The sequence below is a fragment of the Syngnathus leptorhynchus genome, chromosome 1 (genome assembly GCF_054491065.1).
Source record: "Syngnathus leptorhynchus isolate UIUO chromosome 1, UIUO_Slep, whole genome shotgun sequence".
NCBI classification, from domain to species: domain Eukaryota; kingdom Metazoa; phylum Chordata; class Actinopteri; order Syngnathiformes; family Syngnathidae; genus Syngnathus; species Syngnathus leptorhynchus.
The window spans coordinates 6,157,972-6,183,747 of NC_141195.1; the positions used below are offsets into that span (position 1 = coordinate 6,157,972).

At 45.0% G+C, this 25,776-nt stretch overlaps 1 protein-coding gene across 4 annotated transcripts in view; it reads right to left on the reverse strand.

The window, feature by feature from the left end:
* Nucleotides 1-232: 232 nt before the first annotated feature.
* LOC147061591 (nuclear receptor coactivator 3-like) overlaps nucleotides 233-25,776 on the reverse strand; it is a 37,330-nt gene continuing 11,786 nt past the window's right edge. For 2 of the 4 annotated variants that reach the window (XM_085915192.1, XM_085915200.1), the window contains exons 2-22: nucleotides 13,180-13,287; nucleotides 12,419-12,579; nucleotides 10,993-11,090; nucleotides 10,739-10,913; nucleotides 8,663-8,845; nucleotides 8,466-8,552; nucleotides 8,201-8,341; nucleotides 7,936-8,083; nucleotides 7,361-7,857; nucleotides 6,185-7,278; nucleotides 5,959-6,088; nucleotides 5,684-5,842; nucleotides 5,341-5,571; nucleotides 5,168-5,267; nucleotides 4,924-5,095; nucleotides 4,337-4,663; nucleotides 4,173-4,268; nucleotides 3,735-3,966; nucleotides 3,357-3,537; nucleotides 3,081-3,282; nucleotides 233-2,989 (exon numbers count right to left, since the gene is read on the reverse strand). In XM_085915192.1, the coding sequence (XP_085771318.1) occupies nucleotides 2,978-2,989; nucleotides 3,081-3,282; nucleotides 3,357-3,537; nucleotides 3,735-3,966; nucleotides 4,173-4,268; nucleotides 4,337-4,663; nucleotides 4,924-5,095; nucleotides 5,168-5,267; nucleotides 5,341-5,571; nucleotides 5,684-5,842; nucleotides 5,959-6,088; nucleotides 6,185-7,278; nucleotides 7,361-7,857; nucleotides 7,936-8,083; nucleotides 8,201-8,341; nucleotides 8,466-8,552; nucleotides 8,663-8,845; nucleotides 10,739-10,913; nucleotides 10,993-11,090; nucleotides 12,419-12,579; nucleotides 13,180-13,271 (4,518 nt within the window). In that variant the 5' untranslated portion in view covers nucleotides 13,272-13,287 and the 3' untranslated portion in view covers nucleotides 233-2,977. Of the gene's footprint in view, nucleotides 2,990-3,080; nucleotides 3,283-3,356; nucleotides 3,538-3,734; nucleotides 3,967-4,172; nucleotides 4,269-4,336; nucleotides 4,664-4,923; nucleotides 5,096-5,167; nucleotides 5,268-5,340; nucleotides 5,572-5,683; nucleotides 5,843-5,958; nucleotides 6,089-6,184; nucleotides 7,279-7,360; nucleotides 7,858-7,935; nucleotides 8,084-8,200; nucleotides 8,342-8,465; nucleotides 8,553-8,662; nucleotides 8,846-10,738; nucleotides 10,914-10,992; nucleotides 11,091-12,418; nucleotides 12,580-13,179; nucleotides 13,288-21,560; nucleotides 22,773-25,776 lie in introns of those variants that run through there. The other 2 variants (XM_085915211.1, XM_085915219.1) reach the window with 2 other exon arrangements.

A 25,776-nucleotide genomic window follows, 5' to 3' on the forward strand; every position in this document is an offset into this window, starting at 1 on the left:
ACTGTAGTGGATGGGAAATGACACTTTATTCTATCAATCCATCCGTTTTGACTGCAAATTCAAATGATTTGAATGGACACTCAGAAGTTGTTGCTTACTTGTTGGTCGCTATGATGCCGTCCGAGTAATAAAAACAGGAAGTTTGCAAACATGTTTTTTTTTTAGCCTTTTGCCTTTCAACTTCAAAGTAATGATAAACATGAGTTAAAAAAAAGAAAGCAGAGACATAGGGTTTAAATATAAATTTGTATTTACAACAATATTAACATCAAGAACAAGGTAAGAAAAAAAAAGAAAAGAAAATGTACATCATGTAATAAGCTGTATCCCACATTGTGTTTGTCTTTTCTCTCTCTAAGAGGAGTTTCTTCCGTGTAAGTACAAATGTTGTTTGAATATTTTTTAATTTGGGCTGTGAGGAAAACAATATTTCAAATTCTTCAGCTTTACTACATCTCAAATCTCTTGAAGCAACAGCACCACAATTTGGGCTGGAAGAAAAGTAAAATCCTTAAGAAAAGAATACAAGTACGTACCAAAACTAGATTCATTTCGACAATTTGTCTTACGGGGTGCGGAGGGGGGGGGGGGGGGGGGGGTTATAATACAGTTTATGCAATTATATTCAACATCATAGGCGCGACAAGAAAAGCCCACGAATACGATCTAGTTTCAGGAAGTGTCTCTAAGCGATGCAAAACGACAAACAAAAACTCTTTGGATTGAGCACATCTTCATAAGTAGATTCCTAAAACAGAAACTTCACATGAAATATATTTATAATATATATATATATATATATATATATGAAAGAAAATGATTTCAAAGGGGAAATTTCACACATTAAAAGACTAACATGATATTTAACTGATTTGTTGTGCAGGGCTTTCAAGATAAACCGAAATAGTTGACACATTGTGAGGCCTAGCAGACCAAATGGGCTCTTTGCACAAACTCTTTCACATCTAGCCGAAATTCCGTTATTTAACATGTTGTGCTTACAGTGCTTGCCCAAACTGAGCATCAAGGATGTAATCAAATGGCCAAAAAAGCAATTTAAAGAAAAGCTTTAGGGTGCATCTATGGATATGAGAACAATGTTTGGCCGTTTCCTTGTTTACCACATGGCCATTTGTTGTCGAAAAATGCGTTCAATGGGGACTATACATTAAAAGAAAAAAGAAAGATACACATTAAAAAGAAAAGTTCTGCATAAATACTGCAAAGCTACTTTGTGCTACTTAAATGCACAACTTTGGCAAACCTAAGTGTTATTTGAAGAGGTCAGAGTAATCGGTGGAATAATTGATTCTAAAATGTTTTGTCAGTGACACTACAATTTTTTACGGCTCATACTCTGTACGCTGTTTACTTAAGATGAACGAATAGATGGCTTGTGTAGTTGTTGGTCATGGATATGACATCACAGCGCTATGTGCAAGGAGCCCATTGGCAAAATCCAAATTACCGCTATCATTTCTTGTGAGTCACATCAACACCCCTACACAATGATGAGGCAAAAACAACTCTTTTTGAATATATTTTAAATATAGCCCTGCAATTTTTTTCCTTTTATTTATTAGCACCTCTATAACAAAGCTTATACCCTAATAAAATAAAAATAATGATTTGAAAATTACAACAAAAAGTGCTTTTTAAGAGGATGCAAGTGCGGTCCAAAAGAAATTATACATGTACTGCTTTCAAAACAATTTCAGGACTTCTCTTTCCAACCAAGGGTTAAAGTCTTTCAAATAAAACATGACCTATGATGGAATAAGACAATTAAATATTAAGCCTTGCAATCTGTGCAAAAAAGTATGTGACCTACAAAAGCATATATACTATAATTATATACTTTATAGTACATTTGAAGAATATTTACAATTACTATTAACAGTTAAAGGAAATCCAACAAGACATTGTGTCTAATACTGCAGTACCGCCACTTTGAGGAACTGATGCTTCAACACAGACGAGAACCAGGAGGAAGGATTATTGCTAGAAATCTAGTTATCTTACAGTGTCAATTTACATACACATCAACTTGGCCACTTTTCAATTTCTGTATGTTCAAACAATGAAAATTTCAGGTAACCAAAATATCTGCAACTTTCTGATTTAAAAAATGTTCCTCTGGATTGATAAAACCTCCTCCTCTTGAATCTGTATAAATATACGTCAGTTGTGTTTTTAAAAGGATCTTTTTTTTTTTTTTTCCCCCGCCCTCAATTTCTGGTCTCATCATAAATTAGTACACTGACGACAAAGTGTTGTTGTAAAATCTGTGCTTGCTACCTTTCTACTGGTTCCCACTTAAGAAGGAGATTCTCAAGGCCATTTCCAAAATATCGCCCAACCACCCACCCTCAAATTATCCAAACGTTCAATAAAACTGGAAACACCTTCCGCTCTGGGTTCAAACTCGAGTAAAGGCCTCTGTCGTGCCACAATCCCGTTGATGCCGGCTGGCCTCTCCTTAAAGTGCAATCAGCCAACACGTAATTGAGTTGTACGCTAGCCCGCCGATTCTCGGAGGATGAAAGAATGTGCTGCTTCTTTCCTGACATTCATCTGAGTGTCACAATCCGCTGGCTTGCTTCGGCTCTACAACCATCGTTACTGTCGGCACCTCCGTCGGAAGCGAGGGAACTTAAAGAACGGTACTGAGGAAAATGCAGTTTCACGGTACATTCGACAAAGGAGGCTTCGGAGCTACACATGAACGAGCCATCCATCCATCCATCCATCCGGCCGTGCCATGAGCTCATCACTGGCCAACAAGTGGAGCGTGTCTACATGAGCACCTGTTTGGACAGAAATATCAAACTGCACTCGGCGGAGTTTCCCAAAGTTATTTCAACGTGTGTGAGTGAGTGTGTGTGTCACAGTGTTTGTGAAATTTCCCCACGTCTGCCCTCTAAGCCAGAAATCCAGTGGTGTGTTTCCCACACGTCAATATGTCCTCCCATGAAGCTCAGCAATATTTCTAGGTTGAGTAAAAGGGGATAAAAACCAAAAACGGGGTCAGTTGTGCATTCAAATCATCATAAGAGAATCATTTTCATTTGTGCACCTACTTGATCTTGCCCCATCATGCGCCCCATCACCATTGGATTCATTCCCATTTGTCCTCCCATCTGACCCATGTGACCTGCTCCTCCACCAGTTGCCATGCCACCGTTCATCATCATGCCCCCGTATTGGGCCGGATTTCCTTGCTGCCCATACTGCTGTTGTCCCGGAGGCACTTGTTGGCCAAACGGCTGCGGAGGGTACGAACTGAGATGGGAACAGACCAGATTTCAAGATTTGCACCGATGGCGTCGGACAACCACGGTGGTCATTTTACGCACCTGTTGCGTCCCATGCCACCCTGTGACCAGCCCTTCATTTCCGCGCTCTGATACACGGGACCGCCCTGTTGGTGTTGTTGCATCATGGCGTTTTGAGTCCCAATGCGGCCCGTCATCAGGGCGTTCGGAGGACTGCTGGCAACAGATGGGCCAAACGAGGGCTCTCCCTGCTGGCTCATACCTGGAGAGGTGCATTGAGAAAGAATTCCAAGAAACAGTAGAAACACACGGACCACACTAACAACTAGAAAACGACCTCAGGAAAATTGTCTTCTTTTAAAAAAAAAAAAAAAAAATTCCGCAAGTTCTCTGAACCTGGTGCATTTCTGAGGCTCATCACCAGGGAGCAGCATTGTTCTGCTGCGCCAGTCAACTCACCGTAATTCCCTCCATAAGCAAATTGCTGTGGGCCAGGCTGACCCATGTTGGGTCCTCCCACACTACTGTCCATGCCGCCAGGGGCTGTGACATTAGGCGGAGGGGTGAATCCACCTGCAGCTGCCTGTTGCTGCTGCTGCTGCATCAGCATCATCATGCGCTGCCTTCTCATCTGCATGGTCACCATCTCCCTGCTGCGCTGAGCCATCATCTGAGCATTCAGGAAGCCCTGCTGGCAGAACAACGGTCAGAGGAAAATCTCTTGTATCGAGTGCCAGTAAAAACGGGAAGCAATATGGATTAGAAGATTCATTGTCAATCGACGTGAATGTAAGTATGAATCTATATGGACAACATTCAAATTACAGTCCGGCGGTCTGAACAAAGCTTGGTGGCCTGTTGTTGACCATTGACAGTAAAGTTTTCCTTTTTCTCTACCTGTCCAGGCATGCCCGCCTGCATAGGCCTCATCCCGGGGTTGCCTCCAGGGTTCTCCATCTTCATGCCCATGGCCTGCCGTGTCTGATTCATGAACTGAAAAAGGTTTCCAATTGTATTCAACAATTTGTAAATATCAACAATGAACAAGATTTGACTCCTACCTGCTGTCCCTGCAGCCTTTGTTGCAACTGGAGCCTCATGGGTTTGTTAGCGCTCATCATCCTGGGCCTCATCATATTGGCCCGGGGGTGACCCATGCTCCCCATTCCACCCATGCCGGGGAAATTATTACTTTGGCCCATTTGTGACAGCATGGGTCCAAATGCGCCTTGCTGAGGTTGCCCCTGCATAGGATTCCCTCCGTAGCCGCTCTGCATGGCGATGCTAGGGGGTCCGGGATAGCCTTGTCCATAAAGAGGTTTCTGATCCAGAACCATGGAAGGTTCTTGTCCCGGAAAAGGCTCCAATGATTGTTCTGCTCCCTGCGTCTGCAGGAAGAGACAGAAAAGGTATTCCAGCGAGCTGATCAAACCTTTATTGATTCATTTTGTGTTCGTTAATACAGCAACGTGGAGTCTCCCTGGGCTCATTTATCTCACTTCAGACAGAAACCTTAGAGTACAAATAAAATATCTGAAATGAATCACAGTTGCGAGTCATGACAAGAAAGCTGCTTTTTTTTTAACCTCGAGGGTTTTCTCTACCCCCAACTCAGAGACCGTTTAATCTCTTCCCATGAGTGACCTACCTGACTGACAAGGTCCGGGATGCCGAGGGCCCTGTCTATCTCCTCAAGCGCGGTGCCATCTGTGTTGTTCAAAAGCGAATCCAGCTGGTCTAAGAGCGCCCGTTCGTCACTCTGACCCTCGCTGGTTGTGGGCGGTGCCAGAAGTTCATCTAAAGTGTTTGCAAACTGCCGTCTGTGGCAAATGCACACGCAGATTAAGTTTTGGGTCCTCCGGGACAAAATACAAACTGTGAGGTGGGTTCACCTGTTGCCTTCCATCCCCATTAGAGTGTCAGGCCACGAAGGATTGTGGTGGCCTTGCTGGTTGAAGGAACCCACACTCATCATCATATCGGTGGAGCCACCTTAACCACAACGCAAAGTTGTTTTTACAAATACGAATCGCGAGTGACAGTCAACGTGAACGCGACAACATACCCATATCCATGAGCTGCTGCTGTAGCATAGACCTGGAACCCGGGTTACTGTTAGAACGGCTCACCATGGGACCTGTCATCATTCCTTTGCTACTGTTGTACTCCATGTTGGAACGCATCATGGAGGGGTGAACCGATGAACCCACTGGACTGGGACTGGAGCGGGATATAGACCAGTCTCCGGATGCCCCCATGGGAGACCTCTGGGTAGCCATAGCCCTATTGATTGGTCCTGATCATCGAAAATATGAGCACGAGAATCAGTCACGAAGGATAGATGGAATTCATTTTACAATTGCACATGAGATAAATCAGCTCATTTGAAAAATAAATAGTCTACACACCCATATTTCCTGGATAGCTGTCTGGGCTTCCCATCATATTCTCCTGCTTGACAATTATGGGGCGCCTTACTCCTCCTCCAAGACTTCCAGAAGGCTTCCCATCGACGGACAAAGTCCTCTGGAATGGCACTCGAGGCCCTGGTCCCAGACCTGGACTCTCTAAGTCAATAAAATATAAACATTCGTTCCATATGAAAATAACGACTTGAGCAACAGAAAATTCTGATATCCTCTGTGATCACACAAATGACTGATCAACAGATATCATTGCTTACCCTGAAGACTGTCATCAAGGCAACCCTGGGGTTTGCTGCTGTCAGTTGGCCCAGCGCCTCCTGCCTGATCCGGGTAAAAATCAGAGCCGGTCCCTCTGAGATCCCCCAGGATAGACTCAAGGTTGTGCAACTGGAAAAGAAAATGTAGTAAGAATTGAGTCGCGGTCCAAACAGATACTTGTTGATGAGGCGAAAACAACAACAAAAAAGCAGGGTTTGAACTTACGTCATCAGGTGGCTCTGACTTGATCTTGCTCTCATGATGTTCTGGAACGTGGCCCGGGCCACCACGTGAAGGACCGCAAGCTGTCGCCAAGGGTCCCTTGCCTTCTAGCTCCTCCAGTTTGGGTTTGATGTCCACTGGCTCTTTGGAATCGTCCTTGTTGAGGAGATAGTGGAGAAGGGCATGGGTCTTCTCCTTCTTGGGGCTAAGCTGCTCCTGCTTCGGTTCAACGATTAAGCCGGAGCCGGTCCCAGACCCCGGAACTCCAGAACCTACTTCACTGCCCTCTTGGCCGCCTAGTACCACCTTGCCTGTCGCCTCCGCTGTGATCTTCGCTACTTCATCGGGTGTATTGCCGTTCTGGAGTAGCTTGTGGAGAATCTTGTGCTTTTCTTGGAGTGATCCTGTGTAGCTGGCTGAAGCCGACACTGCCCCCAAGCCACTCGTTTGGTTTGAATTGGCATTAACAGAGGAGGAGGAGGACACCCCAGTGGCCGAGGGGCTAGTCATCCCCCCAGTTGGGTCTTTACTTTCTGAGGCTGCTGGAGTACTACTGTTGTTTGACGGTTGCGGAGCAGGAGGCACTGGAGGTCCACTTCCACCCATTGCGAGCTCCTCAGTTGGCGAAGTCAGCAGCTGCAGCAATTTCCGATGGCCCTTACTTTCCGGTACCCTTCGGTTTGGCTCCGACGTTACAGCAGGAGTCTCGCTTCCGCCATCTGCTAACTCTTTAGGTGTTGTAGCTGCCTGGCTGTCGGGTCTGTCTCCAGAACCTTCAGCCTGTGGATGCTGATGATGGTGCAAAGGGTGAGGATGCTCGGCAGTCCCAGACCCTAAACCTCCTGCTGGGCTTTTGGGCCCTTCCTGACTTGGTTTGGCCATTTGGTTTGGCTGAGAGGAAGAAGAGGAGTGGACACTTGGAGAGCTATCTGGTTTATGGACTGGCGAAGGAGACATCAGCGTGGAGGGAATTGAGTTCCCTACTCCTTCACTGATGGCTTGTAAGGCATTAAGGGAGCTGCTGGAGTAGGTTGTGGTGTTCCCACCGCCTCCTCCTCCTCCTCCGCTGCAAATGCCACCCATGGGAGAGTGCATGCCTGAAAGAAAACCGCAATATAATCAAGTGGGTGGTTTAACAAATGTACCAGACACCAGAATCTTTAGTGAGAGCCGCCTCACCTCCGGGAGAAAACTGATTGGAGCCCATCTTTGGACTTCCTCGATTCCGGGGTGACATTAGGAGTCCTGACTGGGGAGCGCCCATCCGAGGGCTTCCTGAAGGGCTGTTCAAGCCACTTAGCCCAAAGCCTCCGCTACTCTGAAAGGGGGGCTGATGCTGGTGGTGCTGCATGCCTTGGTTTGGGTTATTCATGGGACTCATCTGACTCATATGGCCCATCTGACCCATCTGCATCATGCGGTTACCCATGGCTCCACCCCCAGCCCCACTACTTCCTCCATATGCAGAGCAGCCACCCATCTGACCCATGTGGCCCATGTGGCCATGCTCGTTCATTCCGAAGCCCCGGTTCATGCCGCCCATGCCTCCCATCCCCATCCCGCCACTTGGGTTCATGTTCATTTGGGCATTTGGGTTGGGGCCTCCCATGGCCTGCTGTCTCATGGTGTTGGGCATCATGTTGCCGGCCTGAGATGAGCGGTAACCATTGGGTTCTCTGATTGGAGAGAGAAAAGGAATCATGAGAAAAAAAACGTTTTGTTTTTTTTGGTAGTTTGTATTTCCAGTGTCTAACCTCTGAAGGAGATGAGTCGAGATGAAACCTTGCGGCTCGTTGCTCATCGGATGCCGGTACAGTTTGCTCTTTGTCTGGGCTGTGACCGGCGTACCGTCTGACAGGGAGAAGCGATAAAGCGGTGTCTCGGCGTGGCCTTGGAGAAAGGCTGCACAGAAAAGCCGCACGTTAAGCCAACGGTAAAAAAAAAGCCATCGTGATTGTTTGTTTGGATTTGAGATGAGCCTTGATACTGAGGATCGTAAGTGACTAGTGTGTAACGCACCCTCGTGATAGTGGCGTTTGTGGGACCAGGGTTGTCCGTCACTATGCTGGAGGAACATTTGAATGCAACGCCTCAATAAATCCTCCCAGCCTGGACGCACTGATGCTCGCAGAGAATTCTGGTCAATCTGGATTAGTTTACCTGCCAGGACGAGAAGAGAAAGGACAAAAGGAGGAAGAGAAAGCGTGAAAAGTGAGAGGGATCAGTCACACTTGAAGAGGTGGTCTTTTGTAAAACACACTGTGTAGAGAAAGAAGGTCCTCACCTGAAAGCTCATGCCTTGTATTGAAGCTCTCCGTTCTCTCCATAGCTGTAACCCGACGGGCCACGCAGATCATACATGACTGCAGATCTGGTGAAGGGAGAGAGGGTTCAGGAATATATTTTATTGTAGGGTCATAATCGTTTTTACGGTCAAAGGTGGCCAAAAAGAGGATTGCACACAAAAGGTCGTTGCTTTACCTTCACCCTCCTCAATCATGGCCTTTGGCTGCGTAAGGGCAAAACATTGCATGGTCTCATAGCGTGGCCCTCCTGGTCCCTCCTCCATAGCACCATGGGGGTGGCCAAATTTGACAAGCATTCGGCAATTGAAGGTGTGACTCTTCTGTCGGGCTGCCTCGTTTCCCCACGACACTCCATTTACTAAAAAAAGGACAAAAATGTGAATTTTCCCAACGCCCGGCATTGAATCAATTAATACATGTGTATTTTCATACTTGTTAATCAAATGTCACAAAAACACTCGGAAAAGAAAGTGACCATATTAAAAAGTGCTCCCCCCCATTTCAGATTGAGAAGCAGGCCTGATGTTCGGATCTCGGCTAAATGGACCATGGGATTATTTTTGCTAAGGTGTCGATTTCCAATACCTCCCCCTAAATGTACTCTGTGGCGGCAGAAGCCAGGTACACTGTCATCTATCCTCATTAGGGTCCTGACTCCTCATTACGCTCACAGACACTCACACACACACACACACACACACACACAGACACGCAGACACACAAACACACACACACGTACATCCGTGGCACGGTAAGTCAGAGCAGGGGTCACCTTCAGAGGAGGAGGAAGACAAAGAGGGAGGGAAACTTCACGGAGAAAACAGAAAGCATCTTGCAAGGTCTGTGTGAAGTCACAAGACCTTGAATTGTTGGCAGGATGTTTCTGTCTAGCTGGGGAGTTGTTGGGGCAATTTTTTTATTTTTGTTTTCATCTTGCCCAAGAAAGCCCAACACAGTCAAAGTGGATAAATAATAGCCGTCAAAAATTAAAAACCACCAGCTCAACACAAAAACACACACCACATTCCTGTTATTGAGTGTGGGAGTTTTTGTGTATTTAACTGTGGATGGCCTGGCCAGTGGTCATCCCGCAGGAATGTGCAGCGAGAGGTCATTTCATTCACGGCTCCGGAAGCCTAATGATGGTGGCGAGCAGCAGAGCGAGACACAACCAGGGGTGGGAGTGCAGACATAAGCATGTTGTAAAAATGGCCAAGTGTGAGATTCGGCTTATTAGAAAGTCTACAGAGGTATAGGGAGAAAGGGAAGATGAGACAAAGGAGTGAAGGAATAGAACAAGGGCGCAGGACAAAAAAAAAAGGGACCAGATGGGTTTTGCTTAAAAGTAACGTAGCCGCTGTGCTAACTGAGTGGCAGGCTCAGTCAAACAAACATTCATCAGCCATTCACTTCACAGTGCGCACTCACGGGGTTCATCAAACACACCAAATAATATCGTCGTCAGCATGTAAATTTAAGGAAAGACACGTCAGCACATACAAATTCAATGAAGTAAGAGGAGCGTGCCGAGGTGCATTATTCAGTAGCAAGTGTTTTCCAGATGGCTGCCATGGGACCTGAATAAAGGCCTGTTTGACACTGTCTGGACCACTGAGTGTGACTGACGGCTGCGCCACACTGCCTGCTTCGCACCGAGTGGCTTGCCGTTTTACGTTCAGTCGCATGTGCGGGTTGGTTGTGTCAGGTGTGTTGTGAGTTCCTGAAAAGATGCTTCCCAGGGGGTTCCCTCATTACGACGAGGAGCATAATCCATAACTGAGTGCCCGTGAAGTAGAGTAGGCGTATGCACTCGGGCAACTTGGGTTTCTACCTTTGCACTGTTGATGACGTCAGCTTTTATTTCTGACTGAAAATACAGCACCCCCGGTGACCGTGTGCATATAGCAACATACGTAGGTAATATCTTACAATCATCTTACGAGTAATAAAGTATTACATCAGGGTAGTTCAAATATAGTGATAACGGTAGAACATATAATTGATGCAAAATTGAAGCTTCAAATTTGCTTTATGAACCAATTGTTGGATTTTTTTTGACCAATCAAGGTGGCACCGTCGGTTTAAAGAAAGGGGTTTAAGAAATGAACAATCAATGTGCTTTCAGCCCAATGTTAAATAGAGAGTGCCAGCTAGAGAAGTCAAAACAACTGGTTCATAAACCTAATTTGAAGCTTCATTTTCCCATCACTACAAAACATGAGACATATGTGCGTGCAAGTTTGAATCTCACTGTTGGTCTTGGGCAGGTTTTTGTGGAACTCCTCCCTGTCTTCTTCGTGAAGAATGTTGTAGACGCTGGTATTGATGAGTTCGTCCTGCTTGTACTGCAGGTACTGTGTCACGTTGTCCGACACAAACACGATACTGCCCTCTCGGTTCACCACAAACAGGAAGCCATCCAAAGCCTGGTGGCGCAGTGACAGGAAGTCAACACTCCAATCGAAGGTTGAATTGACATTGTGTGAGGAGGCTAACTGGACTCACCTGCAGCAAAAGAGGCCCTAGGTGGTCTTTGTCAATGACACCCTGACCTGTTGAGGAAACGTCAGATTTCTGAACATCATCGCTGATGGAAGCCTTTCCTGTAAGGGGAGACAATGAAATAGAGTTAAAACACATGGAAAAAGCCACAGGCATTCTCCACGAAAAGCTAATCCAGCAGGGGGCAGTGTTTCTCAAGCATCAGTATCTTCTTTTTTGAAATGAAGATATATTTATATATACAGGTAAAGGAGGGAGGCATACGAGGGGGCAGGTTTCTCTAAGGAAGCAGGTTTCTCTAAGGAGCCCATCAGGAAGAATCGAGGGCTGGGTGCATGTGCAGCAGGTAGTAGTCATCCTCGTGCTTTTTATATTCAGTGTCAGATTCAGAGGAAGTGTCTGGTAGGTGGAGAGAGGGAGCGTGGGAGAGAGCTGGAGAGGCTCTGCAAGCCATAATGGTGCAGGGGCAAGAGCCCAGGCACCTGAAATAAGGGTGGGGTGTGTGTGTGTGTGTGTGTGTGTGTTGGAGGGGGGGGGGGGGGGATGCTGGGAGAAGCAGCCAGAGAAACAGATGGCTGCAATAATAAATGATACCAGGGGAAAAATGGGCTTGCTCTTTGGTTTGTCGCAATAGTAGCCACTCATTTAGATTCCGGAGGGTGGTGGTCAATAATACCATCGCAGCAGGCGAAATAACAATCTGCCTGAATTGGAGTACTACTGAAAAGTTAAGGCAGGAAAGGAGAGTAGAACTTGGAGAGAGACACAAAAGATACTGTAAGCAAACAAGAGCGTGCAAATAAAAAGCTGCATAACAAGCATGTGAAAGTGAGACAGGGAGAAGTAGAACAGGTAGGAAGCGCCGAGATGAGTCCAAAAGCCTCCGTCATGTCTGTCTCCACTTCCTGTAACTATGGTAACCTGTCAGCAGCCAGTCAGGGCCAGCTGTAGCCTCTTCCCCTTCCTGTCGAGGTGGCAGACTCCGACTGAGCCCCACCGAAACACAACAACCGCCACCACTAATTTTCCCCTCTAATTAACCTTTAACTTGCTTCTAGCTGAGAGCCAAAAATATATATTCTTTTTAACTAATAGAACCAAAACAGGAAATGCAGCTTTAACACAACTGATTATTTGGAACTTTGGCAGAATGGATGTGATTACCTGCAAAACGCTCAGATAAATGGTCTCTTATGTGGCCAACTAACAGCTGACCCCCCCCCACACACATAAATGACAGGTTCACAAAAGCTCGGTGCAATGTTTCCTCACATCTTCACAAACAAACAGTTGACGCTGTGAAATGAATTTCTGATTCACCCCCTGCACCTGGGCTCTAAAGTGTGCGCGTGTGTGTCACGAGTCTGGTCGGCACTCTCCACGACACCTTATGTCACGCGACATCCAAACAATCGGTCCGTCTACTCACCCTGCTCTTTGATCTGTCGGATCTGCCGCACCGTCTCTTTGAGGATGGCGCATTTGTCCGGTTTGACATTGAAACTGTCGATGTCGCTGAGGTTAGCCGAGATCAGCTCAGCCAGCTCCTCGATGTACTTGCTTTCTTGCTCCCGCCGCTTCCTGTCACTCCTGCAGGTGGTAACGTTGAGGAGTTTAAAAGAATGCTGCGAGCAACGCTCCATCATGGGCTGTTTATTTGATGCGCTTCCAGTGTATACGCTTGTATATTTGAGATGTGCTTGTTTGCGTTTGTTCGTAGGGGCAAATTTTGTTTTCCTAAAAGCAGCGAATCAATATAGTTAGAAGAACATCAATGCTAGCAACCTGGTTTTGAATGGAATATTTTCATTTCCATTCATCTGAATGAGAAATAATTGCTTCGGTCTACAAATACTTCAGTCTCGGAAGAAATTAAGTTCATGAACCAACACTCCATGTCATCCAAGGACAATATTTATTCCCGAGGCATTTCTTCCTTCTCCTTAAAATGATAGTTGAATTTTTCCGCAGCCAAAGAGCCATCAATAATTTAAGACAAATAATTTCATCATTTAGAGCCATGAATGAAAAGCCTTCTTTGGAGTGGGGCTTTTCTTGACCAAGAAAAACCAACCTATCATTTTACACCAAGACACTAACCAAGACAGATGATGTTTTTTTTTTGTTTTTAATCAAGTCAGTCTTGAAACCTCATTGAAAGAATCACATGATCTGTTGAGTCACACTCACCCGAGACCAGGTGTGTCGCAAGTGGAGAGTTTGCGTTTCCGGTTTTCTGAGATCAGAGGTTCCATGGAGTTCTCCCCCAAACTGCTCATCATGAACACATATCAGCACCTGCATCAAGGTAGAAATAACCATTAAGGACTCTGTGAATAGCGAATCCTCCTTTTGAAGTTCAACATGGGGCAGGTTGTAAATTGTAATTATCAGGACAAAATACGCTCATATCACGCATCTCATAATCAGCTGGCGGGGGATGACAAACACAAACACGTCTGCCCGGCCGAGAGAACAAACGGGAGTTTGTTTGTTTGTGTATTTGTGTGTGGGACCGTGTATGTGGAAGTTCATCAGCTCATATGGCGCTGTGTCTCACACCCACACTCACAGACACGTACACATACAGGATTAGCAGTGTCTCTGATGAAAAGCCACGCTGCACAACTAACCCCGTTAGACAGCCGTCTGTCTCCCACAATGCATTACGTTTCGTCTCCAGGAAGTGAGCTGATAGAGGTTGTTGGGAGGCGAAGCAGATGGAAAAAGAGGAGGAGGAGGAAGAGGGACGGAATGGACGATATAAGGGAGGGAGGGAGGGAGGGAGAAGCCGCCACTGTGACTTGAGCTCTGATTGGTCACTTTCTTTGCCACAGTGACAGCGACAGGCACTGGGGAGAGGTAGGAGGAAGAGAGAGAGTGAGCACAACTACAGGAGGAGACAGAAAAAAGACAGAAGACTAGAAATACCAAGGAGAAAAAGGGGGCGGGGGTAGACAGGGATGTCAAACAAACAGGTGAGAGGAGAAGAAGAGAAGATCCAGGCATCCTCGTAAGTGGCAACGAGTGGCCTGAAAGCTACCAGTAACCCTCTTAACCTTCACAGCCACAGCGGCGTTTTCATTTCATTGATTATATGGTTATCCTCTGACTGGAGGAGCGTCTCTGCTGCATAGCAATCCGGACTAACGGCAGCGGGGAAACACAAAATGTTTTGTTTAAATCTCTGAATAACAGAAAAGTCTTCAAATTTGTTGAGTAGTGAACAATTGGATCGTGTACAGTCTAGTCAGGTGGATTTAGGTCAGCTGGTGGTGATAATTAAAACAATTATTGACCAACTCAGGCATGTCTCCGAGTCCAGGTGAAACTTTGGTGTTTAGCAAAAGCAACGAGAAGGAATTCACACCAATCATCCTCTAACCATGTCCAGTATCTCCTGCTGAATTTCATTTCTGCTTTTAAGATTTTTGCTCTCTTGTGCATCTCCTCCCATCTGTCCGTCTTTCCACGCCTCAGCTCCCCGCTGCTTACCATAAGACAATCGGCACAATTGCTGCTGAGGAGGTAGAAAAGGCAGAGGTACAAAGTCGGGGTTCGACAAGAAGTCTCGTCGCCGCCCCTAAATCCCCATCCCCGCCTGCCAACCCTGTTGATGGAGCTCTCCAAAAGGGAGTTGCTCTAATTGTGGAGTGAATGAAACAGCCCCGGAGAATGGTTGATTAGGAGGCTGCTGAATGCCCGGGGGATATGGGTCACCTCCAGCCTGGCGTGGGTCGCCCGCTTTTTCCAGTGCAGGGATAAAGTCAATTACACGCCACAGGCAGTGGGACCTGGTGGCAGAGAGGCAGCATGGCCATGCTGGGCACAATGCAGCAGTAGCGGGGTGGGGCAGTGGGAAGAAGATGCCGAGTAAAAGAAATCCCAGATGCTGATTTCAAGAAGCCATGCAGCTAAAGCTAAGACTATCAGGCCAGCACTTGACTGAATTTGCTCGGCTCCAAAAATGTGCAGAAATTCTCAATAGAAGCATGTTGTGGATGTCAATAATGAGGAATTGCTAACACAATTGTGATAATTTGCTTGTAAACCAAAACTCAGTTCTATCAACACGAGAGAGGACAGCAAAGGAATACTATCCGTTAGAGTTGGGGAAGGAGTTAAAAGGAGTGTCAGTGGTTGTTAGGCTGCTTGTGGCTTGTTCGGAGGAGCAGATCTGATGTCTTATAGGCTTAGCCATCACGCAATTAACGTCACAGATTGACACGGTGGAAAATGCAACACGTAGGTGGGCAGCACTTTTGAGGGCCCGTCCGATAAGCTCGTCTTCACGCTGCTTGAGACGTGATCGGGTACAAACAGCTGGTCTGAACTTCGATTCGATTCCACTTTTTTTCCAGACCAATATCGGTAGAGACCAGGCTCTGGTTGAACTAGTAATTTTGATACTTAAAATTTTCCCCAAAAACCAATTTTAAAGAAAGGCCTCTATATATATATATATATATATATATATATATATATATATATATATATATATATATATATATATATATATATATATATATATATATATATATATATATATATATATATATATATATATATATATATATATATATATATATATATATATATATATATATATATATATATATATATATATATATATATATATATATATATATATATATAACAAGATTAACGGTATATATATATATACCAATAAAGCAATTTTCTATTCTTCTAATTTTTAGTTCCTGGATTCTTCCCCATCCTTAGTCTGAACTATTACAGTTGCAATGACAGCTGTCTAATACATTTTTGTACACATTTGGGAAAAAAATAAAAGGGGTTTTTCTCTCTGAAAGTACCAATAATTCGTAAAGAATTAGTAAATAGTGTGACTTTAGCCATGTATGAGTAAACCCAACCTTTGGTGGCAAATTTTAGCCCAGGCTGGAATTTCCTGTTTTCACTCTTTTTGTGGTAAAAGGATGAAATGATCATACCAGTCATTCTTTCGTAATCTGGGTTGACACAGGCACAAGGTCCCATTGGCCATACACAGACCAGCGTCGCACCAGGGAAGCAGGAGTGGTAAAATGCCAGAATATTTAGAATGCCAGTATTTAAAGCAAATGATAGCTATCATATTTTAAAAAAATCATATTCATAAAATCACATTTGAAAAAATAAATAAATATATATATATAAATAAAAAAAGAATGACTAAAATCATACAAAGGATTAATGTCATCATACAATAAAACCTACAGTAAAAACTAGCATGCTGACACATTTGACAGTTTTCCTTTAAAAATGACTCCTGATGTATACGTTTTTGTTTTGTTTTAAGTCGGAGAAGTGATTTTGTACAGCTTGTTGGTCAATTATTGTTTAACACAGCCATCTTTTGAAAAACATGTTACTCACTTCACTCGCTCAAAATGAACACCCGCCGTACCCGTTGCATACACCTCGTATTTACCCTCACGCTGGCCTCAAATGTATTCATCCTGTTATCTGTGCAATAACAGAGCATCGGCAGCAGCGTGTGAATGAAAGCCAGTGTGATTTAGTTAAGTCTGCGCACGCGCTCCCATGGTGTCACCTGCCGACGGAGGTAAAAGATTAATGCTCTCCTTCAGCCACAACGGCAGGCGGAGCACAAGAAATAATTTGATTTCTCCTCCTGTGTATATGCTGCCTCCCCACACTTCATTTTCTCCTCTGCCTGAAAAGCATCCTTGTTTTTTTTCCCCCTCATCTTGGAGTCGCCACTGAGCATATCCGCCTCAGGTCTAGATGGAAACCCTGACAAAGATTCAAAGCCGCCAACACACCTCCATACAACATCGGCAGCAGAAGAAGCGTGCGGCTCTGTTTTAGGTCGGGATGTTGCAAGAATGTGGCAACAACGAGACACTCTCTAAACCTGGTCCACCGTTGCCATGCCAACCACGTGGGATAATAGTTAGGGCTGAAGTGATGGACAATCAGACCCCCACCTCCCTGACCGCATCTTGTGGTGACTGGTCAGTGGAATCTGGTCGACAATGAAATGTGAGTATAAAAGGTTGAACATTTGATATTGTATCAACTTACTATATTGTTGATTACAATATAAAATTTAGATATCATGAACAAAAACACATGGAAAGTTGCCCTCATTCCATCCCAACCGTGAGCCATAGCAGACTAAGGGAGTTTGAAATATAATATGTCGTAACATTACAGTTAGGCCCGTTAAGCACTTTCTGAAATTGTATCACAGTAAGAAAGATAAAACAATGTGGATTAAAAGCAGAGTAATTCTTAAGACACCCCTAGAGCAAAAAAAAAACCCAGACAATTATTCCTCCAATACTACAAAATGAACACAGTCCCTGCATATTCTTTCTACTAAATGGCAAATATTGTATTATGCCTCTGTGGCTGCAGAAAAATAAAAGATTTTACGGGCTAATCCCTGCCACTGTCATCCTAAAGAAAACCTAATAGGTTCATTTGTGTCAATTTAAATCTTGATAAGCTTAAGAGCACACCTTGTGTGTGTGTGTGTGTGTGTGTGTGTGTGTGTGTGTGTGAGTGTGTTTAGTCGCACTATAAGTGCACGGTTTCCACAATCATCTGAGAGATCCCACGGGGGAATGGAGTGTGTAACCATGGAGAGCGCGGGGCGTTTCCATGACTCCCTGTCATCTGTAAAGCACACCAGCAGCATCTCATGTTCACCTTGTCGCTGTGCCTCTGTGGGCGTGTGTGTGTGGTCACATTTTAGGAAAAGGTTTATAGGCCAGCACACCAAAAGTGTGTGCCTGACTGGTCCGCACAGTGTGTGTTTACATGTGTGCATGTGTTTCGTGTGCCATTGACTGTCAGCGACCTGACCACTGGCTGCACTCATGATTAGGAGCAGATGGGGACTGTGTGTAAGTGTGTGTGTGTATTTGAAGGAGTGGGGAGGCGGCTGCTCCACTTTAAGTGATGTATGGACTCTAACACACCAACAAAGACCCTCCTTCAGCCGACGTGTTTCCTTTTAATTGAGAGGGGAGACAAATGGAGTTGGAAAGCATCATCTTAAGGCACGTGTGAGCGGGAACTCCCGCTCTTTGTTTTAAGTTTGAAAAAGCCATGAAAACGGATGATAAAAAGGCGGCAACACATTATGATGAGTATGCCCATTTGTCTACATGGCCCTCGATTAGCGGCGCTTTGCTGTATGAATGTCTACTACGTGCTTGTATTTCAACAAACCCTTGAGCAATAAATACCTTACACAACAGCATCTTCCTCTTGTAAAAGCGGTTTAAAGATGCAATAAAGATGCAGCTCGTTTAAAGTTTACTGGGGATGTTGATGGAGAAGCCAATAATTGGATGAACGTCAATGGAGGATTGCATCCCAATGCCAATGTTCAGAATAGCTGATTTACCGTGGCGCCAATTTGAGGTGACGTTATGTAATACAGGACGCTTCTCACTGACTGTATTTTGTTTTCAACATACAAGCTGTCTTGAATTGCTCAAATTGAAAAAAAAATAAAAAAATAAAGTAAAATAGGCGGCTCGGTGGTGCACTGAGTAGCATGTCCGCCTCACAGTTAGGAGGGCGGGGGTTCAATTCCACCTCCGGCCCTCCCTGTGTGGAGTTTGCATGTTCTCCCCGTGTCCGCGTGGGTTTTCTCCGGGCACTCCGGTTTCCGCCCACATCCTAAAAACATGCTTAGTCGGCCGATTGGCCACTCCAAATTGTCCCTAGGAGTGAGAGTGCGGATGGTTGTTTGTCTCTGTGTGCCCTGCGATTGGCTGGCAACCGGTTCAGGGTGTCCCCCGCCTACTGCCCGATGACGGCTGGGATAGGCTCCAGCGCGCCCGCAACCCCCGTGGGGACAAAGCAGTACAGAAGATAGATGGATGGATGGATGGATGGATGGATGGATGGATGGATGGAAAAATTCAAATACAAAAGTCCATGTTCTGTCCACTCGTCTTTCTTAATGCCGTTTACCCACCACTACTCTCATCCAAGTGCCCATTTGTATTTGATTTGATTTTAATTTTTTCTTTTCAATTTTCCACAACTTCTGCTAAAACCACAATCCAGTTCCGTTATATGGAACAAACAACAATGGCAAATGTCCCCTCAGTTATGAGGCACATTTTATTGGAGTGGAAAATGAGGACAGTAGGAGAACAGACCAAGTCAGCAAATAAAATTGTGGAGTGAAAATTATGCAATGTGAATGTGACATTATCAAGTAAGTGAAGTTATAAAGTCATAAGGCGGCCTTAGAAGTAAAGCTTGACGAGTTTATTAGTTAACTTTCATCTTTGCAAAAGTCATCAAGCTGCATTTAGCATCGCAAACCTGCAGTCCGCCGAGCGAGGGAAAAGGCCACGCTAGCTTTTGATTGAATCTTAATCCTATATTGAATCCTCTTATTAAATTCAAATCCATGTAAAGCCCTTAATCAAACCTGATTAAGTTTCACTTGAAACATCTACAGTGCAACAAACTAAAGTTATAAATCGGTGATGCTCCCAAGATTCACTTGAGATCTTTAATCACCTTTTGTTGACTAAGATGGGAGATATGGCCAGACTTTATAGAGGCGGTCTAATTAGTGTTAAGTGCCTTTAGCTAAACTCTGAACATTACACGAGTAACAGGAGGAATAAAATACAGATTTTTAGCTAAAGAACAGATGTCGCCCTTTCTAATAACATTGTATGTCTCTTTTTTTTAATGAGCTACTTTATCTAAATAATGGGGACTCCTGATTAGACTTCAATGAAAAATATACATACAGGAGGACGTGCAATTTGGCCATATGCTTCCTACCCATGTTAAATCAAATCATACAGCGGAGCCTCAAGTGATGAACTTAATCAGTTCTGTGAGTACATCATAACACTGATATTTACAACACTATTCATTATAATTGAGTGTAACACGTGGTGTGTGCATGAAAAAAAAATTCCACATTAAAACATTCTTTTCTTCTAAAACAGTGGTTCTTAACCTTGTTGGAGGTACATATGCGCCTTCAACCAACTTCTCTTTAGTTAAACAAAATAAAGAAAGAATAAAGATTTTTTTTCATGTTTTTGACTGGTGCACAAAATGAGCCGTGCATGATCAAGAACAAAAGCAACACAATGCATGAAGTCACAACAAATTGCATAACTGCAAATCAGTGTGACTTCTGCTGTTGCCTTTGCGAGAGTCACGAATCGACACGATAATCACAAATTTACACAATAAATCAGGTGTGTTCGGACCTGGGCAGTTTGATCGAACCCAGGTTAAGAACCGCTGTTCTAAAATCATTGAACCAAACGTAAATTCAATCTTATTTGTTAGGTTTTTTTTTTAATCTGAGTAAATATCTCAACATTGCTGTTCAGTGTAGTTCAATACACTCCAGTCTCATTGATTTACTGTCTATCCTCTGCGATGAGCAAGAAAAAAAAGCAAAACTTTAGGGTGTTTCCTGATACAAAACAACACAGTACACACAGATGTGTACAATTCCGCGTGTACTCAGGGAGAATGTATTGTGCGTGCTTAGAGCCAACAAAATCGAGCGATGACACTGGAGTAAAAAAGGAACTGAGCCACATTTTGGCTCTTTGCCTGCGCTGAAACAAATCTGACAAAAAAAAAAAAAACACTAACTCCCAGCTTACGTCTACGGGGAACCTAGTGGGCAGCAAAGCGGAGGAGCTTTGCAAAACTAAGCTTTAAAATTGTGCTCGGAGAAGTTACAAATGTCGCACTGAGGAGCAATCATTAGAAATAAAGAGCTCTCAAGTTGACTGACAACTTTCCATCTTTGGAGACCAATTATTGCAATCACGGCGCACAACCTCACACTTCCAAATGAGGGTCGAGGAGAAAGAGTAGAAGCAAAGCGCATGACTTGCTGAACTGTGAATCTCATCCAGACAGTTAGCGTGTCTCTGCTGTGGGCCGACATCACCTACATTTGCATTTTCAAAACAGGAAATAGGTGCTTGCATGACTCACTCTTTCCAAGAAGGTAAAGGAAACCAAAGTTGCAATGCCAACATTTACCAGTTAATATCAAATAGTGGACTCAGAAAACGAACCATATAAAACGCTTTTATGGCTTCAGTCGAGGGACGCAAAACACAACAACCACTTAAACCGAGAGGTGCAGTTCCAAGAAAAACTAAAAAGAAAACGGCGGACCAAGATGAAGAAACAATAAACACGACTAGTGGTGGTTGTTGGGGGAGCAGGACCACCCTTATCAGCGTCAACTTAAAAAAAAAAAAAAAAAGGCTCGCCAAGTAAAGGTAATACATATTTGCTTTAGAGGGTCACCGAAAAATACACAACTGGACTTTGGGAGATGAAAACATGACTCCAAACACGCTTTTCCAAAACTCATCCCTGATGAGGAGAAGACTAGTCGGCCATCTTGCGACCCGCAATTAACTCATTCAGTGCCAGCCCGGTTGAAATGGATCTTTGACCATATACACTCGAAAACGATTTATTTTAGGCTTAACTCACATGAAGAAGATGTGTGACAATAAGCAAATCTTTTACAATTGCCACATTAGCAGCCTCACCTGAACTTAGCACCCTCTAGGAATCCATCAAATTTAAGAAATCTCCAGCGTTGAGCTCTCTGATGACAACTCTGCCTGTTAACAACAATAACTTCTCCTTCCTCTTCCTCCTCCTTCTCTTCTGTCTACGTATGCACTTCGACTTTGCTCTAAAGGTAAGTTACAGTATTGGACGACGTACTGTGGTGACAACTGCCCTCATGGAACCAATAGTTGAGGGGTGTGTTCGGGACGGAGTAGTTTATGTGAGGCAGACTTGTGGTTGACTTCCCATTTCTGGCGAGTGAAAAGCAGTAACGCAATTTTGCAACACATCCGATGCGTCTCCTTTTATTTGACCTGAAATGTCTCAACTTATGAACAACTGCATACATTAAAACAGAATGTGACAAACCTCGGCAGCCATTTTGTCTAATACTTTGAAAACAGTCAACAGCACAAGTAGTACTCGAAACGAGGGCTGCCAAAAGTGATTATGTTAAAACCCTTAGCTGAACTTTAATCTCACATTTGAGTTACACTTGCCAGGCATCAAAGTGCATGTTCTCAACAACAACAACAGCGAGTCTTCCTGGAGCGACTCATTACGCCACGTGAGGACGCCTCATGGCGGAAATGAAGCTTTCTAAAGACAGTACGCAGAGCTCGGGGAAACGAGCCTGATAAGATAAAGACTGCTCAGCTCGTGTTCTCGGCCGCCACCTTTGGCTCACCCCGAAAGACACCAGCACCAAAAGTACCCACGTTGTCTTTAAAATATTGTCGTTATCTTCATTCTCTCCTCGAGCAAACAAAGGCAACTGCCAAAATCACACCATCCTGCTTAGTTGCTAGTTACCAATAGAAATGTTTCTACTAGCTTCCTAAATTTTTACACCCACTGATACCCAATATTGGTATTGATACAGCCAGAGTCATTACGGTCAGGGAACAGTGTGTCAAAATTTAAAGTGAAGGACTACTCAAGGTGTGCGGGGAAAGGAACACTAGTTTTCATCGATCGTATTGCTGAGAGAGTGAAAGGGAAAAAAATCCGTGAGACATTCGAGTGGGAATTTGACTCGGGTCCACAATACCCCATTGGTGCGGTCTTGGCGAGAAACCACAAAACAGTATTTGTTACTTCTTCACTCTTTCTTTTGGCAAATTCACCAAATAAACACAAGAACCTCTTCCTTTTAATTGCTAAAAGAGCTAAAAACATATACAGTCTATAGGAAAAAAGGGGTGATGTATAGTGGGAGTGATTGCAGAAGAGAGGGGGGAGAAATACAAGAAGATGCTCCGGAACACGAATGCACACACACACACACACACACACACACACACACACACACACACACACACACACACACACACACACACACACACACACACACACACACACACACACACACACACACACACACACACACACTTAGTGGCACATCTAAATCACATTACCTGCCTGCCTGCTATCCATCACTCCTACAGACGAAAAGCACATGGCAACCAGGGGGGGAAACTGCATGGCAACATGTGAACGACCCCCTGCCCCCCCCCTTACGCACCTCCGTGTGTCAGTCACCACTCCATGATGCATACACATACTAAATACTTCCTGCTCAGAAATCATGTTGCCCGACTTGCACGTGCTACCTTGCCGCACTGCTTGTAAACTCAGACTCCACCACAGAGTAGATCATCAATTCCACGGTTGTTTAAAATATTTAAAAAAAAAATAGAGCAGCAGAAGGCCATTAGAGAGTGCACTGCACGGCCCTCACCTAATGAGAGTGAGTGCCTGTGTGCATCTAATCGGCTCTTTCCTGATCGAAGTAATTAGCTGGCCGAGTCCAGAGGAGAGAGGTGGGAGGAAGAGGAAGGTAGCGAGGGACGAGACAGTCCTCCAAAATTGTTGAGCACTCCATACATTACGAGGCCATATGGCGCCCCCGGTGTGTGGTGGGAGGCAGCGGAGCGGCGCTGCTCAGCTCTCATGCGCTCAAGCAGGTGTCTCAGCCTCCACTGTAACCCCCTCCCCCCATTCCACTAGCTCAGTCTGCTTAACTCAGTAACATCCACTGGCTCACCTCTTAACCCACTGTCTCGCCCTCCAGCACCCTCTTCCTCCCAGTCGACTAGTTCTCATCCCCTCGGCCGTACCTTGGCTCACCGCTGCATTTAATCCAAATCCAAAACAATAATGACAGCTATTTCGACAAATGTGCATGTTGAGAACGAGAAGACAAAGAGGGGCTTCTTTAATAGAGCGTTTGCATATAAAGCAAAGAGCTGCTTAAGATATCATACACACAAAGCAGACCCCCATCCGAGGCGTTTGATGTGTAATGAGAGAAACGATCAGCAGAAAGAATGGGCTCTTCCCGCCCCACTGCTCAGCCGTCAAAGCGGCGGTTGCAGGCTCTATTTATACATTCGCTCCTCTTCAGATTTTCTTTACTGTGGAGCAGTGGGTGCCTGAGAGAGGGGTAGAGAGGGGAAGAGGGAGAGAGTGCAAGAGAGAGAGGGAGAGAATGCGAGAGAGAGAGTGCGAGAGAGAGAGTGCGAGAGAGAGAGAAAGGGGGAGAGAGGGGGAGAGAGTATGGCACACGTTCAAGAACATTCCTTCCTGCTCTTCTCTCCCCATCACTTCCTCTGCTGCTTTGCTCCCTCAGTCTCTACTCCCATCCCCCTCTCCGCCTGTCTCCTCCCTCTCTATACCCTCCCCCTCAGCCTTTTCCTGCTCAGTGCTCCCTCCCTCCCTCCCTCCTCAGCAGACTATATGCAGCAAGGCAAATTCATTGGGGATAAAGAAACAGCGAAATACAGCTGGAGCATGGCGGTGCTGGGGGGGGGGGGGGGGGGGAGTGAAGTAGCGATGCTTTGGACTGCAAGGAAGCAAAATGCAGCGTAAATGGTGGAATAACTGGATATGAATGGTGGCATAGGGAGGAGCAAAGGAAGGCAATGGGAGGGAAGGAGCGCTCGCTAAACCGATGGGCGTTCCTCAGCTTGCTCCTAGTGAGGTCAAAAGTTTACCATGGTTTTAATTTCACCTTTCCGCAGCCAATCAGAGTCAGGCTACGGTTGTGTAGACAACTTTGACCCTCGCAGATAAGACAATATTGAGACTTCCACTCAATTGTTTTGTTCACCTATTGAATTATGTATTTGGGAAGATTCCGGAAAAATTACTATTCTCACCAAGCAACTACGGTGGCTCACCCTGCTTAGTAGCAGCGTGGTCAGCAGCGGGTGCATGTGTGTGCATGTGTGTGTGTGCGTGTGTGTGTGTGTGTGTGTGTGTGTGTGTGTGTGTGGGCATGTAAACGGAGCATGTGTGTCTCCGAAGGGGGAGAGGCTGCAGTTTGATCACGGCATCAGAGAGGGGAGGGGCGGCTCTGCAAAGTAAGCGAGCAGAGAGTCAGCATGGCTGCTGTTGAGTGGAAATGCTTTGGGCCTTTAAAGAGACTTGGTGTGTGTGTGTGTGTGTGTGTGTGTGTGTGTGTGTGTGTGTGTGTGTGTGTGTGTATTTGCAATAGCCTCTCCACCACATCATTGTGCATATGTTTGATTAATTAACAGGCACAGACATGGACTATGCTCCCCTGTTGTTCAATTCTGCCATCAACTGTACAACTGGCTGCCTATCCGCTTCCCTCACACAGAGCAAAAAAGGGAGGGGCGGGGGAGCTCTGTGACGTGTGATCAATGTCCAACACGTGTTGAGATTATAGGGAGAAGTCTGTTTGCTGATTATCAGATGATCAGAAGTATCAGTTTGCATGCATGACAAATGACATCTTCCATGGCAGCACGGTGTTTTCTCAAGTTACAACCGCTTCCTCTCACATTTCAAAAAATAGTCCCACCTTTGTCACTCTATGGGCCAACATCATGCTAACCATGCACAAAAGTGGGGGGGGCAGCATAATGTATGTGCATATACACACACACAATTAGAGATAGTTGACATCATTTTATGACAAGAAAGTTACCTCTTTTATTTCCTTGGGTAAGAGGCCCATCGAGGGTTAAAGTTACACACTGAGCACTTGTGATGCAACAATCTCAAGTGCCCTGTGCATTCTACTGCTCGCTCAAATCCCCTTGTGACACTACAGCCACAAAGCTATCCCATCAGTGAAATGTAATCTTCCCCTAAAACACGTCCTTAACCTTTCTCCGGGACCTTATCCTGTTTGTTTTGTGGGTAAATAGAAACTCTCTGCAC